The sequence below is a fragment of the Pleurodeles waltl genome, chromosome 6, assembly GCF_031143425.1.
Source record: "Pleurodeles waltl isolate 20211129_DDA chromosome 6, aPleWal1.hap1.20221129, whole genome shotgun sequence".
NCBI classification, from domain to species: domain Eukaryota; kingdom Metazoa; phylum Chordata; class Amphibia; order Caudata; family Salamandridae; genus Pleurodeles; species Pleurodeles waltl.
This window is the reverse complement of record NC_090445.1, coordinates 746,250,325-746,267,388: the sequence shown is the minus strand read 5'-3', so window position 1 is coordinate 746,267,388 and position 17,064 is coordinate 746,250,325. Positions and strand designations below refer to the sequence as shown.

The 17,064-nt window shown below is 39.7% G+C and overlaps 1 protein-coding gene across 2 annotated transcripts in view; it reads left to right on the top strand.

The window, feature by feature from the left end:
• Nucleotides 1-17,064, top strand: part of ATRNL1 (attractin like 1) — a 2,088,076-nt gene that overhangs the window by 636,476 nt on the left and 1,434,536 nt on the right. For both annotated transcript variants that reach the window (XM_069239275.1, XM_069239274.1), the window contains exons 11-12: nucleotides 4,107-4,191; nucleotides 6,438-6,649. In XM_069239275.1, coding sequence (XP_069095376.1) covers nucleotides 4,107-4,191; nucleotides 6,438-6,649 — 297 coding nt within the window. The remainder of the gene's footprint in view (nucleotides 1-4,106; nucleotides 4,192-6,437; nucleotides 6,650-17,064) is intronic.

Below are 17,064 nucleotides of genomic sequence, written 5' to 3'. Positions count from 1 at the left end.
TCCTTAAATAAGCTCCAGCTCATTCAGAATGAAGCTGCACGCCTGGTTCTAGGATTAACCAAGCACTCCTTGGTCAGGGAGGGTCTGAAAACATCTCCAATGGTTGCGATAAGGAAACAAGTGTCTTTTAAACCTCTCTGCCTGACGTATAGAGCTCTCCATTCTTAGTGAGCTGGGTATCTGCAGTCTGCCCTGAATTGGTACATTCTGAGCCGACCCTTAAGATCATGATCATCGGGTCACTATAAGGGAAGAGTGCCTCGCTGTAGGAAAGCCAGGTGGGGTCACCGGGCTTTCACAGTTGCTGCGGCTAGGTTGTGGAATTCCCTTCCTGACCAGATCAGTAGTCTGAACGCGTATGTACAGTTTCTCAAGCAAATTAAAACTTGGCTCTTTGCACATTAGTCATGTCCTGTCTCTTTGCTTGCCCTCTCCTGGTATCCAGCGCTTTGATTCGTGCAAATTTAATGCACTTAAGAAATGGCAGAATTAAAATCATCTTTAAATATTCTTTTTTTATTCATTCATTTGTTTGGGCGTGGGGAATAAAAAAAAAAAACACCCTGCATCAGTGCAGTTTCTTCAACACTTTCTATATAATAATCTCTAATAAACAAACTGTAGGCTCCCCTTTTGTGTCCACCACCATGCAGTCGATGGTTCCAGACCTACTGCTTTTGTTGGTCATGTAATGTAAATGAAGGAGAGTAAAGGGTGCATTATGCCGAGCATAGTAACAGGGTTAGTGCAAAGGCACAGCCCATTGAGAAGAGGTGGGCATTGCTGCTGCAGTTACGCTAACACCTGGAAGACTGAAGTCTTCCCTAAACTGTTATTAGCTTGATTGTGATTTCAGAGTCGAGTCCAGATTGTTCTGCGCTGAGCCTGTTTCCTCTGTGTTACTTTCTTTTATTTTTTTGGTTGATTATGTTTGACTTTTCCAGAATGAACATCCAGAAGTGTGGTTCTGTTACTTTCTAAGCTTTTATATTAGTAGAGCATTGTGCCGGTGATGTGACATTGAAAAAACAGGAAAGGGCACTAAGTTGCCACTCAGTACATATTGAGCCATAAAATAAAAATTGCATGTTTCATCATATTAAAGGAAGAGGCAGAATAAGAAACTTGGGGTTAAAATTATAGGCAGGCTCATGTTCTGTTATCACAACAATGCCATTTCTAATCAAGCCACAACCACAAATTAAAGGTTCACGTAGAACCTGGCTTAGGAGCATATGAACACAGAGCCCAGTCGAACGTATCAAAACATTCATGGATCCTGTTTTGGGGTTCCGTGTTTGTGAATGCTTTTAGGAGTTTACAGGGCTTGTGTAGTAATGAGGTTGAATATTTTGTCTACATTTTTATCAAACGTGCTATCAAACTTTACATGCTTCAGCCCTGTATGTGTACTGATGCCTGATATACCAATATCTGAGTGGGTTAGTAATATCTGCAGTTTTAACATTCCCATTTTATGAACCCAACATTAAAAAATGTTTATTTGTATTAGATTATTATTATTATAGTGAATTCCAAAGTTTTTGCCATTTATTGGTGGGAACACTAGATTGGACACTTTGAGCCCCCTGTGCATGATTAACCTAGATAAGACCACTGGGAGATGTTTGTGTTTTGGTAGCAACTGAATGAAAGTGGAAAAAGCTGTGTATTGGTGACAAAGATTGATCATGTATGGAAATATAGTGGCTACATTCTTACTCATTGACGTTTGGATAATTTTAAATTAAACTGTGCCACTTGTTCCTCACTATACGAAAAATAAGCCTTGAGAAAGCCCTTGTGTGGGGTGAAATGAGTTGGCAGGGCTGACATTCTAGTTTTTAAAGAAACTTTGGATGTACAATAAATTCCCTTTGTATGAAATTTGGATTGACGGTAGATCCCTTATGGTTGTGATGTTTAAGTGTTGGATGAAGCTTCTCTCTCAAGGAGTCACATTAAGAAGTAACAATGTTGATGGAACTATATGGACTCTGTTTCAAAAGACATACATTGATAGGGCTATGAGCTTATGTAAATGTAGTGTTTATAATATATATTTTATAATGAGTACCTCCTCTAAAATGATTGTGTGCTGATTAAAAGATTGGGGTTTTAGTAAAATAAACCCCGTAATAGAAGAGCACCACCTTAACTTCAATTTACTCAGGAGGTATGTGCAATGTAACTGGTGGTGCTAGAGCAATTTCCAGTGTTGGGGTGATGCCTGCAATGCTACATAGGTATTCTAAAAAAACAACACCTCACACAATAAGTGTAGTAAATAAGCCATGATAATTTAGCAGTGAAGTGGTAAGAATGTAGTATGTCCCCGGTGGTGCGTTTTGGTGTACACTGTTCCAAAAATGGCTAAAGCATGGTGTTGTTGCACATTTTCATTTAAAGTCAGTGCATTTTCCATTAAATACCAGCTAAATGTGTACGCATACAGTTCTTCTGGCAAAATTATAAAGCACACAAATGATAGTGCATGAGAAATGGGTTTCCCCAAATATTTTTTATTTGCGCATCATTGATCCTTTGATGTTTCTTTCACTCTTCAGAATTAAAAATGTGCCTCATTTGTGCTTTCTTTGCTGCTGATATATTTTGAAATATTTATATGATTCATTTATCTTCTTGACCATGTGAAACCCACTGAATAACTGTTCTCTTTGAATTTATGTGTTTATTATCTATACTGCTGTAAAGCGCTCTGATACCCTTGGGGTCTTGCCAGCGCTATAGAAAACTATCTAAATAATATAAAATAAATTAAATGTTTCAGGTATTTAAATATTGTTGTCTACTGACTTTCCTTGCACACTGCCTATGTCCCAGGAAATCTGTCACATAGTTCACTTTACAAAATCCTCCCACTTTGGAGCCAAAAAAGCAAACACTTATCTCCCTTTTAAAAAATGAAGCAGCAGTTTGTAGAAGACTTAGCTTGACTTTTCACACCAGTGTTTGAATGCACTGATTAAAAGAAAATGTCTTAATAAGAATTCATGTTTTTTTCTTTTAAATGAGTCACCAATTGTTTAACAGTTGAGTTACAGTCTGCAAAAGTGAACTTGGTCACAGCAATAGAATCAGCGTTGCCAACTGAATACTTAGATAAATAGAGCAGTCAGTATATTGATGCATATCTCAAATTACCAATGTCTGCATTTATTTTTATAATTTTTCTGTAAGATATTAGTATACAAAAAAACTAAAGGAAAGGAGCATTAGGTGAGCTAATGAAGAATACATTGAAATTAGTGGAAATACATTAAAACACTCTTTATCAGACAGACATCGCTTCCAATCCCAATGGTAGATTGCAAGCACCCAAATTCAAAATAAATTACTCTCCTATTCAATAGTTTAAACATTAAAAGATCATTAACAATATGTAACTGTTCAAAATATATAAGACAAACACAAACCATGTTACCATGTCTAGCTTGTTTTATGTCAAAAATGCTGATTTTGCTCTGGACACTTGATGCAGAGAGTACCAGATTATTCTGGGCAGCTGCTTCTGGGCTACAATGAGTTTTCCAGTGCAGTATATTACAGAGAGAGAATGTTTACAAAGAGTATGTTGGGTGTTGGTCCTTTTTGGAGAATAAACATCTTGATAAACCTAGGCTTCAGTACACACTTAACACATGTGCCTGTGATTTCTGAATATGCAATAACTTTGAGGTAGATACATTTTACATATTGTTAGTTTGCAAAATTTCCTCTTATAATTTGCTTGGAGCATTGTGCAGGGAAAACTCCTATAGAAAAAACCTGCAAAATGTATTCTCACACCAAAAGGCAAAAACTTCTACCAACTCAACAGTTTTCTTCAACTGCAGAGAGTGCACCATTCAGCTACAATTTTTTTCTGATCTATTGTAGTGATTCTCAAGGTAATAGGATTCTCGGTACCCAAACACCAATTTAAATTATTTTCATAAATATAGCAATGTTTATATCCCTCCGACAATATTTCATTGGTGTTTATATTGTTTCAAGTCCATTGTGATCTAAATGTGTGATTGTGACTGTGATTCATATAAAAATTTGCTTTACACTAAATCTGTAATATGTTTTTTTTTCAACAGCTTGTGATGAATGGAAAGTACTACCCAAACCCAATCTTCATCGTGATGTGAACAGATTCGGCCATTCCGCAGTCGTCAGTAATGGGTATGTGTTTTGCCCTATTTGTTCATCAGAGAATTAGGAGTGACATGGTGAACAACACTGAATTTAGTGGATTTAACAATTTGTTAACAATGATGGAGTCATTCACAAGCATGTGTTAATAAACACTTCTGGTAATATTCACCTACATCAAAGGTGCTGCAGATGGGTTTCCTTATGTTAAGTTATTTTGAACTTTCTTCTTGCGGTTGATTTTATCTAATTTTGAACTGTTACCAAAGATAAGTAATGCATTTGCTTTTTGAACTTATTTCTTGTCTTTGCAAAGTTTCAAAGGAAGAATAACAGTGTTTAACTTGTGATGAAGATTCGCAAATCATCAAGGGCCATATGTACAAACACTTTTTCCCATAGACACAGAATGGGGAAAAACCTTTGCTACATCTGGCCCCAAGAGTTTTGGTAGAGAATGATCTATTTCCACAACCCTGTAAACAATAGATTTATCCTACTTTACCTCACTGCAGTTCTGGTTGTCTCAGTTCTCTTTATTCTAAAAACGTGTCTATTATGTGCAACAAGGGGAGTTATGTTTTGTATATATTTTTAAGAATATTTCCTGTCACTGTGGTCTTTTTTATTATCAGTGTACCAAATCACAAGACTGAATGCTTACTCCAAGAAGTCACATGGGGAAAATGTCAAATCAAGACATACCATTTATTAGATAAGGCAACCAAATATTAAATGTGGGAAATTTGTATAAATAAAAAGGACAGTGTTTCACATGGAAAGCATTTGAAATAATTATTTGAATAGGCTCCGAACAACTGTTAGAATAACAGAAATACTTGTGATTAATAACCTATGTGGGTAAATGACTAATTTACTATGTTATTATTTGATATTTAGGTCATTGATCATTTAATCTTAGATCATTAACTATTTATAGTAAGATTATGACAAACATTTTAACTGTGAAAAGGTTCAGACGGCACAGTAAAAAATGGCGCAAATGAGCATATGTAAAATTAAAATCTAGGGATGATTCATTATCATCTAAGCCAAATTGATCAATCACAACCTGTTGGCTTAAATGTGTTGATCTCAGAACCCACTATGTAAACACTAGACAAGGTCATTGAAAGGACAAAGAGAAGCCATTTTGAGAGCCATCATTCACACTTGCTATCAAAACACTTATGCCATCATCTAACTGTAAAAGTTCTATGATCTACGATTAAATGATCAATGACCTAAATATGAAACATTAGTAAATTAGTCAATTATGCACAGAGGTCCATTTGTCTGCAAATAATTGTTAAATGGCTTCCTTCTGGAGCATTGACTCTTAAATAAAGACATAAAGGAAAACATGAAATGCAACAAAAATATGTATTTTAGTTGCTGAGTGAAATCCTGCTCCCTGTACAAACATGCATATATAAAAGGAGACAAATTCAATGCAGCTAATGCAACACCTAAGTGCCTCTCCCAGTTAATAAGCAGTGTATGAGTTAACATGCTTTCTTCTGTAGCACTTTAGCACTGTCTACAAGTACCAGGAATATGTTTTACATCAACCTTTTTCAGCTTGCTAGTCAATAAACGTTTTTGTCCCAGTTGTGTGCAAATAGGCATATGTTATATACTCCTTTCATTAAGCTGCTCAAATATTGTAATTTAGTTATCTGATATAGATTTCTAGTTGCAGATTTCTTAACTTAGAGTTTCCCAAGGCTTCAGACTGGATCTGGAGATTTTTCTTCAAGTAGTACCCCTGCACACCATTAGGTGGTGTCAGTTGACTCCAAGGGTGTCGTTGGCGTTGTGGTTGCTGTGATGATGTCGCTGTCATATATAGGTGCCACCCCGGTGCGCTGACGTCAGTTCTTTTCTTTCGGCACCAGCCTACGTGCAGATCCGAAGAAGAGCTACCCTAGTCATTTTTTGACTAACGGTGACATTTTGTCGAATTCGTTTTTGACAAGTTTTGGTTTGCGTCGAGGGATGTCCCATAAAACCAGATTCAAGCCCTGGTACTGCTATCTCCGCATGATGTTGGTGATGGATCTGCACCACAGTTATGATATTCTACTTCACTGCAATATCTCATCTTGTCAGTTGGTAAATTATATAGATATCAAAAATGTGGGGATTGGTAGTTATAGGCAAGTAACATTCTATTCTCTTGTGGTTGGTACGCCAAAGTCTGGTAACCAATGGTATGTGTTTAGAGAGGTAGCTGATGTCGGGGCTTATGATTCTATCCCTGTTCTCTTCCCTAGATCAATGTACGTCTTTGGGGGCTTCTCCAGTGTCCTGCTGAATGATATCCTTATCTACAAGCCCCCAGACTGTGAGGCATTTCGTAGTGAAGAGCTGTGTGCTGATGGTGGGCAGGGCATCCGATGCCTTTGGAACAAGGATCACTGCGTGTCCTGGGAGGCTGGACATCTTCAGAGCGGTGTCCCCAGAGCCACCTGCTTCCGGAAGTCGCGTGAGTATGCAGTGCACTGGACATTCTTTGTGGGTTCACTGCAGAATGAAAATGTTTTTACTCTACTAAGGTCTTTGACAAGCTGTCAACACCTCCAATAAGGGTTTACATCTACTGTTTGCTACGAGGAAGAATGCTTAGTTGTTATATGCAGACCTTATACTTGCCTCCATCGTGGGAGGGCCGTATGCAAAGTACCAGCACTACCTTTTAGTTAAACAGTGGCATCTCAATAATAGTGACTTTCTCTGAATGTAGTTCTAGAATGATGCAGGGCGAATTCCTTCTGAGTTCTCTTTGCTTGACAACATTTCTTTATTTCAAACCAGGGTATGAGAGTTTATACTATCTTTTGAACATGATGTCAATGTCTTGACAATGAGGAGAACTAGACAATCCATGTGATAGATATTGCCTGTTGTCTATGGCCAATACTACCTAGATACTACTGTAAGATTATTGAATTGGCAAGCACCCACATTTTAGGCTTGGACTTTCAGGGGATGGCAAGGTTGAGTATTCAGGACTTACTGTTAAAGGTTTGTCATGGGGAGAAAACCTCAAATACAGTCAAAGATTAAATAATACACAATACGTTAGATTACCTACGCTATTGTATGTATTATATTCTCTTATGATTATTATCTTGATAGACAGTTAACACTTATGTACATGGAATGCAGACTTTTTGTAACTTGTGACCTCCTTGTTATGCAGTTCACAACTAAATGCAAAGCTTGGGAGTCTGCACACAGGTTTGTGGGGGTGGAATATGTGATGCATGCTTGGTGTGGGTAAAAAGTGTCCTTTTAGTATTATTGTATGCTAGGGGGAGACTTTCCACTTGCTACCAAGTCCTGTTGATGAAGTTTATTAAATCTGTGCTCGAATGTAGTTTGTCACAAGTTTTTTGTAGCAATTTCAGTTATAGTAACAGTTGGTTATTAATTTTCACCATGCATTCTCTGGGGCTGGGCTGTGCATCATCGCCCCAGTCCGGGGCCTCCTGTCCAATGAGGCAGGACCCTTCACTTTACCAGTTCACAGCACTTGTGCCAGCGCTTCATCCTCAATAAGGAATCAGGTTGTTAACTCAACAGGCTGTCTTTTCTCCTTTTCCACATTTGTCAGGTAACAACACTCATTTCTTCATTGCTTCTAGAGTGTGGCCACTACTCCTTCAGGGTGGAGTGCCAAACTTAGTGTTTCTAGTCCAGTCCTCTTCTCAGCGCTAATATACAGAGCTCCGAGTTGGCTCACAGAGTATATTCAGAAAGTGACAGCTTGGGGGGATCCAGTCAGAACCACTTGCATCTTAGTGCCTCTGTTGTTCAGTGCCATGGAGTATACATCTTTCCAAAGATGCTAAAGCACTTTAGTTTCTTTTGTGATGGTAGTCAGTACATGATGTCCTATGGGTTGTTGCTCAGCCGAAGGTGGATCCAGGGATGAAGTCAGTCCACCTCATTAATGAACATCTCCTACAGTGGCCTTGCTCTCAGCCACATTTTTTGTTCATATTCTCCCTCTCATGTCACAGGCTGAATTGCCTGAAATATCCTGATCCATGGGGAGGGGACACAGTAGGTATCCATATTAAAATGAAATCAGCTTTACATGCAGCCCCACTGTCCAAAGAATCTGAAACGCTGCTGGGGAGCAAAACACATAATAAAATAAAATAAAGAACCCTTTAAAAGACTTACTTCACGAGTCCTTTGAACAAGAAAACATATTAAGCCTGCGAGAGCGATGGTATGGAAAGGATCAACCCATAGCTGATACTTTTGGCCCTACATACATAATAGAGGAATGGAGGTGGAGAAAGAGGAGACTCATAACATTGTGGAGGAAGACAAGCAGAAATCAGCGAGAAATTCACAAAAACAGGGAGAGTTTTTAAATATGCTTACCTGAAGGGCTGGGAATGGCCTGCAACACTAACATACTGACGTTAAATGCTTCTGTTTCCTAAATGCTTAAAACTGTCTTCAGCACTGGCCTACCCTGGCAAAGATGCTGCAAGCAGTCTGCAGCATTAATGCACCTACCTTAAGAGCTGATGACATTCATTTGTGGCACAGACCTTCCTCCTTTAGGGGCTCAAAGCAGTCGGCAGCACTGATTAACCACTTCGGTGTGTCGGCCGGCCAAAGGCCGTCCGATGCAACGGTGCTCATAAGCGTCAGACAGCTTCAAGCCGTCTTCGCACATGGCACTGGAAATCTCAATGCCCTGCAGACCTCCAACTTTGCCTGAAGTTACGCATTTTCCCTACATTTCTGTGGAGGAAACTTTTGGAATCCACAGGAATCCACAACATTCCTATCACCCAACACTGCCCCATCTATACTGATAAAACTCTGCCCCACTTGTGTGGCTGAGCCTAGTGCCAGCAACATGAATGGATTGAATCGTGGTCAGTAGGAATCTCCATGCAGGCGCTTCCATTGTCCTTGGTTTGATCCGTTCCTGTTGGGGCAGTAGGCCCAGCCACAGAATGGGATAGTGTTTTTATTGACACAAGTGGGGCAATGCTGGGTGGTAGGAATTTTGTGGATTCCTGCTATTCCGGACATTTCCCTCACAGAAATGTAAGGAAAATCTGTGATTTCAGGCAAAGTTGGAGGTTTGAAGGGCATTGTGGGTAAATAAAACCTGATGGCATCCATGCAAGTCATGCCATTCTGGATTCCCTAAGGTGTCTAGTTTTTTTTTAATGTACAGGTTGCCTAGGTTTCCCTAGGTGCTGGCTTGAGCTAGGGTCTAAAACCTAGAGCTACCCACATGGGAAATAGAGGGTCAGTGTTGGGTGGCAAAATGTGCTGCACCCATGTTGCGTTTTAGTCTGTTTCCGGTTGCAGGGACTAGATCTACCCACACAAGTGAGGTACCATTTTTGTGTGGGAGAGTTGTAGGAGAATAGCATGGTAGAACATTTGTTATTACCAATTCGATTTCACTGCATTTGTGCCTTGCAAATGTAAGCCAGTGTGTAAGAAAAATGACATTTTGAAATACCCTCCAAATCAAACACTAGTATGGGTACATACAGATTCATAGACGTAGAAATAACCACTGCTCCTAAACTCTAAAGCTTATGCCCATTTCAGAAATGCACAGGTTTCCTTGATACCCATTTTTAACTTTGCCTGTTGCGCTATAAGAATTGGTCTACAGTATATTCTGTACTCAATGAAAGGCCTTTGTGTGGTGCAGCTCAGTTATTTGCTCTGGGTAGCTTGGATTCTTGGACAACCTACAAATCCTATATATCCCCACAACCAGAAGGGTCTAGCGAACGTAACAATATATTGCTTTTGTAAATCTACCATTGTGACAAAAAGTTACAGATGAAAATGTCGCAAATGCCTGTTTTTTCCCTAGTCATTTTCAATATTTGTTTTTTTCAACAGTTATTTTTCTTGGGAAAATATTGAGAGGTCTGCACATATGACCCCTTGCTGAATTCAGACTTTTGTCTGCTTTTCAGACATTAATAGCTTTTCTGGATCACCCATCGGTTTCATACTGGTTTCCACTATAAACTTGAAGTACGTTTAGAGCACAAAAAATAGGGAAAATAGTCTACTTCTTAGAAAAAAAGTATGTAACAAAATTAGGTTTTTTATTCAGCTCTGCATGTTCCTAAAAGCTGGGAAGATGGTGAATTTAGTACAGAAAACCATTTGTGGATGCCATTGTTAGGGGGAAAAAACAGACACTTTTATCTTGAGCACTTTTTCCCTATTTTTTTTAAACACTATTTTGCCTATTGTCTCAGTCTCTTCCAGGGGAATCCACTACCCCTGGGCACCTTTAACATCTCCAGGATGCTGGGAAAAAAGGACACAGATTTGGTGTGTATAACTTACATGCATAGAAAGTTATGGGGGCCTAAGCGTGAACTACCTCAAGTAGCCAAAGAAAGTCTTAGCATGGGGGAAGGCTTTGCAGCGAAGGGGTTAAACTCCTTTATTTGTTGACTCAAATGTGCTGTACACGTTTTTCTAGTCATCCTTGAGGGATGAAAAGTAGCACCCAACACCCCTACCTTCCTGTTACTTAAGCATAAGTTTTCCACCTCTTTTAGTCTGATGTTTTGTTTAGCTGTGATAAGGACCTGTGTATGTTCAGGTCTGGATAGTTCCTTGCTTGAAATAGAGAAATTACGTGTCCTGTAAGGGCGCAGTGTGTATGTGAGATGAGTAACATTTCATTTTTTTGTTATCTACAATTGCCTGACTAACAGGCTTCAGCTCTAATTAGGGTCTAATATGTATTATGCAGCACCAGCACTCTTTCTACTGTGTGTGTCCTCCTTCAGACGTGAAAGGTTGTTCAGTGTTTGTGGCCTTTAGTTTCAATCTGCACCTCCAAATAATGGTGTCTTGAAGTGTCTGCTTAGAATCACCTTGAAGGTATTCAGATTTTTTTCCATCTCTCCATTCTTACCAGTCACTTTCACATTTGCTACTTCCTGTGGGAGCACGTAATGCGGGTGCAGGAAGAGAAAAACATCATGGATCGGTGCATGGATCAGGGGTTAGTTTTTTTTTTAAATGAAGCAGACCACAACATGGTGGTGCATGAAGTCTACCGATCACAGCTTCATTTCTGTGTTGTGGCTTACCTTCAATGAAAAGCAGAGAAAGGGTGGTACATGGAGAAAAAAGCACACTGTTGGTCATGAAAGAGGTAACCAACCTATCTTGGGGGACTAGAAGGTCCAGTGTTTTGACGGTGTCAGTGATTTTTCTGCATTGAAAAATCCTTGAATCCAACTTGATGCAGTGCTGGGTCAGGCGTAAGAATCTGCTTCAGTTCCCCTTCTTAACTTGTAAGGAGAAGGCTGCCTGCAACATAATACCAACTCTTCATCACCTCTGTCCAGGTCTGAGACTAGGCCACTCTCATTCTTTCTGCAGAATAACACCAGCACATGCTCCTGACTATCCTCCTGATAAATATTTGCAACAATGTTTCGGACTGCTCAGGTGCTGGAGAAGCTGCATCTGCACCTACCTTCGCTGTGAATGGGAATTAAAAGTTTAACCTCCACGCGCACTCTGAAAAAGCTTTGGCCGCAACTCAGCGTTTTTCCATTTTCCAGCAGTCATTAAATCAAACCCAATTGGCCTATTTTTTTCATTCATTTGGGACGACTTCAATAGAAAATTGATTGAAAAGTTAAGTGGGTCACCATTTTTCTTAGAGGCACAAGTACACTACATGAAAGTGTACGTGGAGTCAGCAGGGACCTTCTGATATATCAGGCAGCGCTTTTTTTTTTTATTGAAGCCCTTCTCAAATATGAAGGGCTCCATGTTTGCCCTGGTATTGAAGCTGCATGAATTTGTTGAAACTATGATGTAATGGCCTCTCAGTTAGTTGTCTTGCTCTGAAACTAGAACAAACAGAAGAAAAACATAACAAATTTACTAACCATCTTTGCTCCTCAGTATTGCCAGCTTAAACATTTTTGCGGTTTGGTGATTGTGTTAACAGTTGTTAAATGCCTACCTCACTCATAAAGTCCAAATCCAAAGGCAATGGCAATTAATTAGGTAGAAAGCACTAAACTTGCTTGTCTGTTCTCCATTTAACCATTTCCTTTTCTAACCCATGTTTCCTCAACTGTTAAACTCAACAGCGATTTTTCCAAGAACCAACTATCACTGCCTTTAATACATATTAAATCTTTTTTCTCAGCTTAGAACATCCTAGCAACTGTGTGGATACCTTGGGTGCTTGAGATACTGATTCACCTCAAAAAGATGATGGCTCAGATCAACATAAGAAGCACTTTTAGTTATTGTCACAATGGTGTGTTGTGTTGTATAGATGAGTGCCAAACAAGTTGCATCCTCCAGTCTTAAAAAGAGCAATAGAAGCAATTTTGTGGTTAGGCACACCACTCTGAGCGGAAGCACTCCCACGGGCTTCTTTTCTATTGAGATGTCTCAGAAATATTTTGGAAATAGTTTTGAGGATAAAATATCTACAACTGTCTGTATAAATAAAATAAGATTCCACAGAAAAATCATACTCAGTAAATGTTCAATTGTGTAGGTCTAAACTTATGAAATAGATGATGGACATAGTAATTTACATCTGGGTTTCACACTGAACACTAGCCAAAACAGTGGATTCAACAGAAATATACCAGTAAAAAATTCCACTTCAATTTACGTGTTATTTAGTTAGCTTGATTTTATCAGATTCCCAGTGATCAGCGAGAAATGTTTAAAGGGGGAGAGGTGATATGAATCATCTTATAATATTCAGTACATTTTCCCTAAGGTAATGGCAACAACTATATTCAATGTTTAATACGTACCGTATACAATTTTGAGATGATCTTGACTTTATCTTCCAAAAAAGTGCAGGTTGTGATTTATTTTTTATCCTATGAGGAGCTTCCTTATCCTAACTGGCACAGGAGTTATGTGAGCAGAAAAGTGGCATTTTAGAAGATATATTTATGATCAATGAATATTAATTAGCAAGGAGGTCAGGCTGCATTCAAAGAGACACTCTAATCAATACAGTGGAGGTGACCCTCGCAATATGGATCTAATTTGAACCCAGAAATGGAGCAATGAGGCACAGAATGACTGTCCCACAATATCACTTCACTTCAACAGTCATATACTGGCCATGTAGCAATGGATATCCACTAGTATTGCAAAGTGGATTCATCCAGAAGTATCCAGTGCTGCCTAAATAGGCAAAGGTAAGTAAAAAGAGCAAAAGGCAAAGTGCTGATACCTGAGAATATAACAAGTTAACACAGAACACATTTTAGTGTGCACTGCCACCAGGAGGAAGTGCAGGAAGCCCTACTTTTAGCCTCTAAACCTGAAGTAACAAGATCTTATGGTGAGAACATTATTGTTCCCTACTGCTGAGTCATGGAGACACGTATTAACCAAGACAAGACTTGTTTAAAAAAATCAGCAATAGCAGGCGAGCTGCACCATACTTGAGGTGCTTAATATAGAAACCATAAGTTGCAATGAACAATAAAACAATGAGGCGATAGATTGAAGCACAGGTGTATTGTTCAATCAAGTATCAGATTCCTTTTTGGAACCCATCATAAATCAACAATCAACTCTGTCCAGTCAAATCCTTCAATGACTCTTTTGTCCCCTTTGACCAATTCTCTTCCTTTTATCACAGTCTCATATCTCAGTTCTACCTGGTGGCCAAATGCTGTATTCTCTCACCTCCATCTAATTGCTATTTATCACAATTTCTCCCTTGCCACTAATTACTCACTGCCCTGCACCCTGCTCTCACTTGTCACAACCATGTTCTTTGAGTCTGAAACAGATGTTTTTACTGTTCACCACTGTTCTGAGTGCTTCCCTTAAGGCATTGATGGTCAGCACTTGTCTTGCTTAATGGACTTTCATCTTTATCAGCTTCTAAATAATCGTGGAGCCACTATTCTCCCCGTTGTTGTTTTTTTTTTAATGAAGAAGAGGATATATGCAATCCCAAGCTCTATTATCACTAGTGCATACTTGCTGCTCCCACTCTCTAAGCTGTTTGGGGCCTAAATCCCACTCAAAATTCTGCAGGCTACCTTGTCTTCCACGACTGAGTTCCTACCTCATATCAATAAATTCACCACAGAAACCTTTCAAATTATTTTACACTGTTTACTTTGATGGCTGTGCCAAATGTATGAATGTCCCTGAAACTATGTTTAATATTTGCTTTTGCAGTACTTGTATGCTTCAGTTCTTAATGAGCGTGGTTTCCATTTCCCCTCTGTAGGCAGTGTTTTGATCAGATTGCAAATGGCGGGTATCTGTAATACAGGGGTTTTTGTTTGGAGCACCATGGTGGGGAAGGCATGCCTATGAAGATTATTTCTCTAGCAAGTTTAAGAATGTATGAAGTGTGATGTGGTACGTAGGTTAGCTTATGGAGGCCTGCTGATTCACAGGATATGTGTGCCTCACCTCTCTTTCCCAAAATGTTGATGATTTTGAAAATGTCTTAGAGTATTTAGAGTGCTATTGGGCGGGATGCCTGCCAGTCGTTGAGTTTCTTGTCTTGTAGATGGAGCTGCAGAGTCTTTGGTAAGAGCATGTACTTGAACTCTTTCTAGAACGCGAGAGGGACACACAGTGATTGTAGTGCTCAGCTGGCAGCTTCCAGGGCATGAAGCAACCTTGTTGCTGAAAGTCCACACAGAGTGTTGTTTGAACGTTATCTGGCTCCTGTCTATCCAGCTCTAAGTGTTTCAACAGTTGGCTCCAGGCCTAATTTTGTCTTGGCTTTTCTCTCAGCCTGATAGAAAACTATTTGCCTTTACTTTTCTTTCCCTTGACTCTGTGACCCTCTCCAAGAGGTAACCCTGAGAAAGGTTGAACTTCTTGTCAAGTAAGGATTGCCCTTTTGATCGTCAGGATAGAGTAGTGTTTTGAATCTCTCACAAGACATTTACATATTCCTTTCCACTACATCACAGACTGAGCCTTCCCCTATCATAGGTCACCAAGGTAGAAGTGCTCAAGCCTCATGTGTACGTTTATTAAGGATTACGCTTCCCCGATTAGTAGTCACAGAAGTAATCGAATGTGTTAAGAGCAAATGCATTCACTTCCTACAGTGGTGCTGTATTTGATTAATTTAGTAAATGAGTACTTTTTGTCCAGGCTTCTTATTGATTTTTTACAATCTCCTATGTAACTTGAAGGTGCAGTGTAATTTATATGGTGTCTAGTTTGGGTAAACTTTGGCAGAGATCACCTTTCTCATCCTGCTGTGCCACATCCAATGCCATGTCTAAAGAGATTATTGTACTGTTATCAATTTTATTTCACTCAGTGTAAATAACTATCGATAACAGAATATAATAACTTCATAAACATGTAGGATGGATGCAGACAGTTCACAAAGAACAAGTGTATCATTACTGAAACGGTAAAATTCTTCACTGTACAACTACTTGACCAAAAACACGTAATTGATAGCCTCACTGTCACATCATAAGCAGTTTTTGATAAGTGTGAGTACTCAATCCAGTAGCTACCTTTGTATGGATGTTGTACTTTTAGAATTAAAGTATTGGATGACTGCCCCCCAAAATTTAGATTGCTTGTCTGTTGACCCTCCTGTTGCCTGAACCGACGGATCAGCAAAGATATCAAAAGCTGAGCTGAGTGTGCTCCTGCCCCTCTGCTGTGGAACTTCAAAGCAACTAGGGGAGTGGCAGTCCTCACTGACATAAAAAGCACAAAACTGGGCCATGATAGCTGGCTAATTTTTCTGCAAATCTACAGGTGCACAAGTGTGCAGTAACGGGTCGCCACTTTTAGGGCTAGTGTGAGTGTCGACAAAATTCACTAAGTTCATCTATTTCAGTCGGACATGCCATGAGCGCGCAAGCCCTTTGATTACCCTTTGGACCAGGGTTTTACCAGGCAGGCTCAGCAATGGTTGCAAGTCCCTCAGTGTCACTATATTTTTTGTTACATCTTTCTTACGGAACTTGCCCCTAGTCTCCTCCAGTCTGTTATAAAGGGGCCTTTGGACTTCCTCATCTGAGAAAGTAATAAGCAATTGATCCAATTTTTCCACCTCTAAGAAACATAATACCTGCAAAAAAAACTAGGATCAGGATGCCTGCTTCTGGGTAGTGCATGCACAAAAACGAAAACTGACCCTGTACTGAACAAAATAAACTTAGCTACGACACTGATAGGCAAGAACCACATTTTTACAGTGTGGGAAAAAAAGAGAAGACTCCTCAAGAGGTCTTGAAATCTGCTACGATCTCTTGTGAGGGGTCAAAGGGAACCTTGTGGCTGGTGGTCCCAATGAGTTCAAGCCCTAAAGGGGTCAACCCACCTACTATATCCCAGGGGAGGTCACGGTAGCTACATCATCTCAAGAGCTTCCCCCACAAAAAGAGGATCTTGGCACGCTGGGGGTGCCCTCCATTCTTCTTTCCATGCTTTCTTCCCTGGTTTACTCTACTTCAGCTCTTCACTTACCAGCCGTCGAGGTGGTGGCTAAGCCCTGTTTAAACATCCAGGTGGGCTCTCCCCAGAGTACTGCTGAGGGGTCTCAGGATGAGGACTTTACACTGCTGGATCTGGATATAGACTTATGTAGGAGATCTGTGAAACTAGATAAGAATCATAATTTGCACCCCCAAGGGATCTCCACACTGCCTTTATCCACAGGGCTGCAAATATTTAGCAGTATGCTCTCAACACATGCATTGCTATATTCCCACATGTCTGTGACACCAGTTCTGGAAGTAAGTGATAACCTGCCAAGTTAACCCCGAGACCAAGAAGTAAAGGTTTCTGCTTCGTTACTCAGTATAGTAAGACTTCTATCCTTGATATTAATATTCCTGGAGAAATTTGTAGGAAGGTCAGACTGCA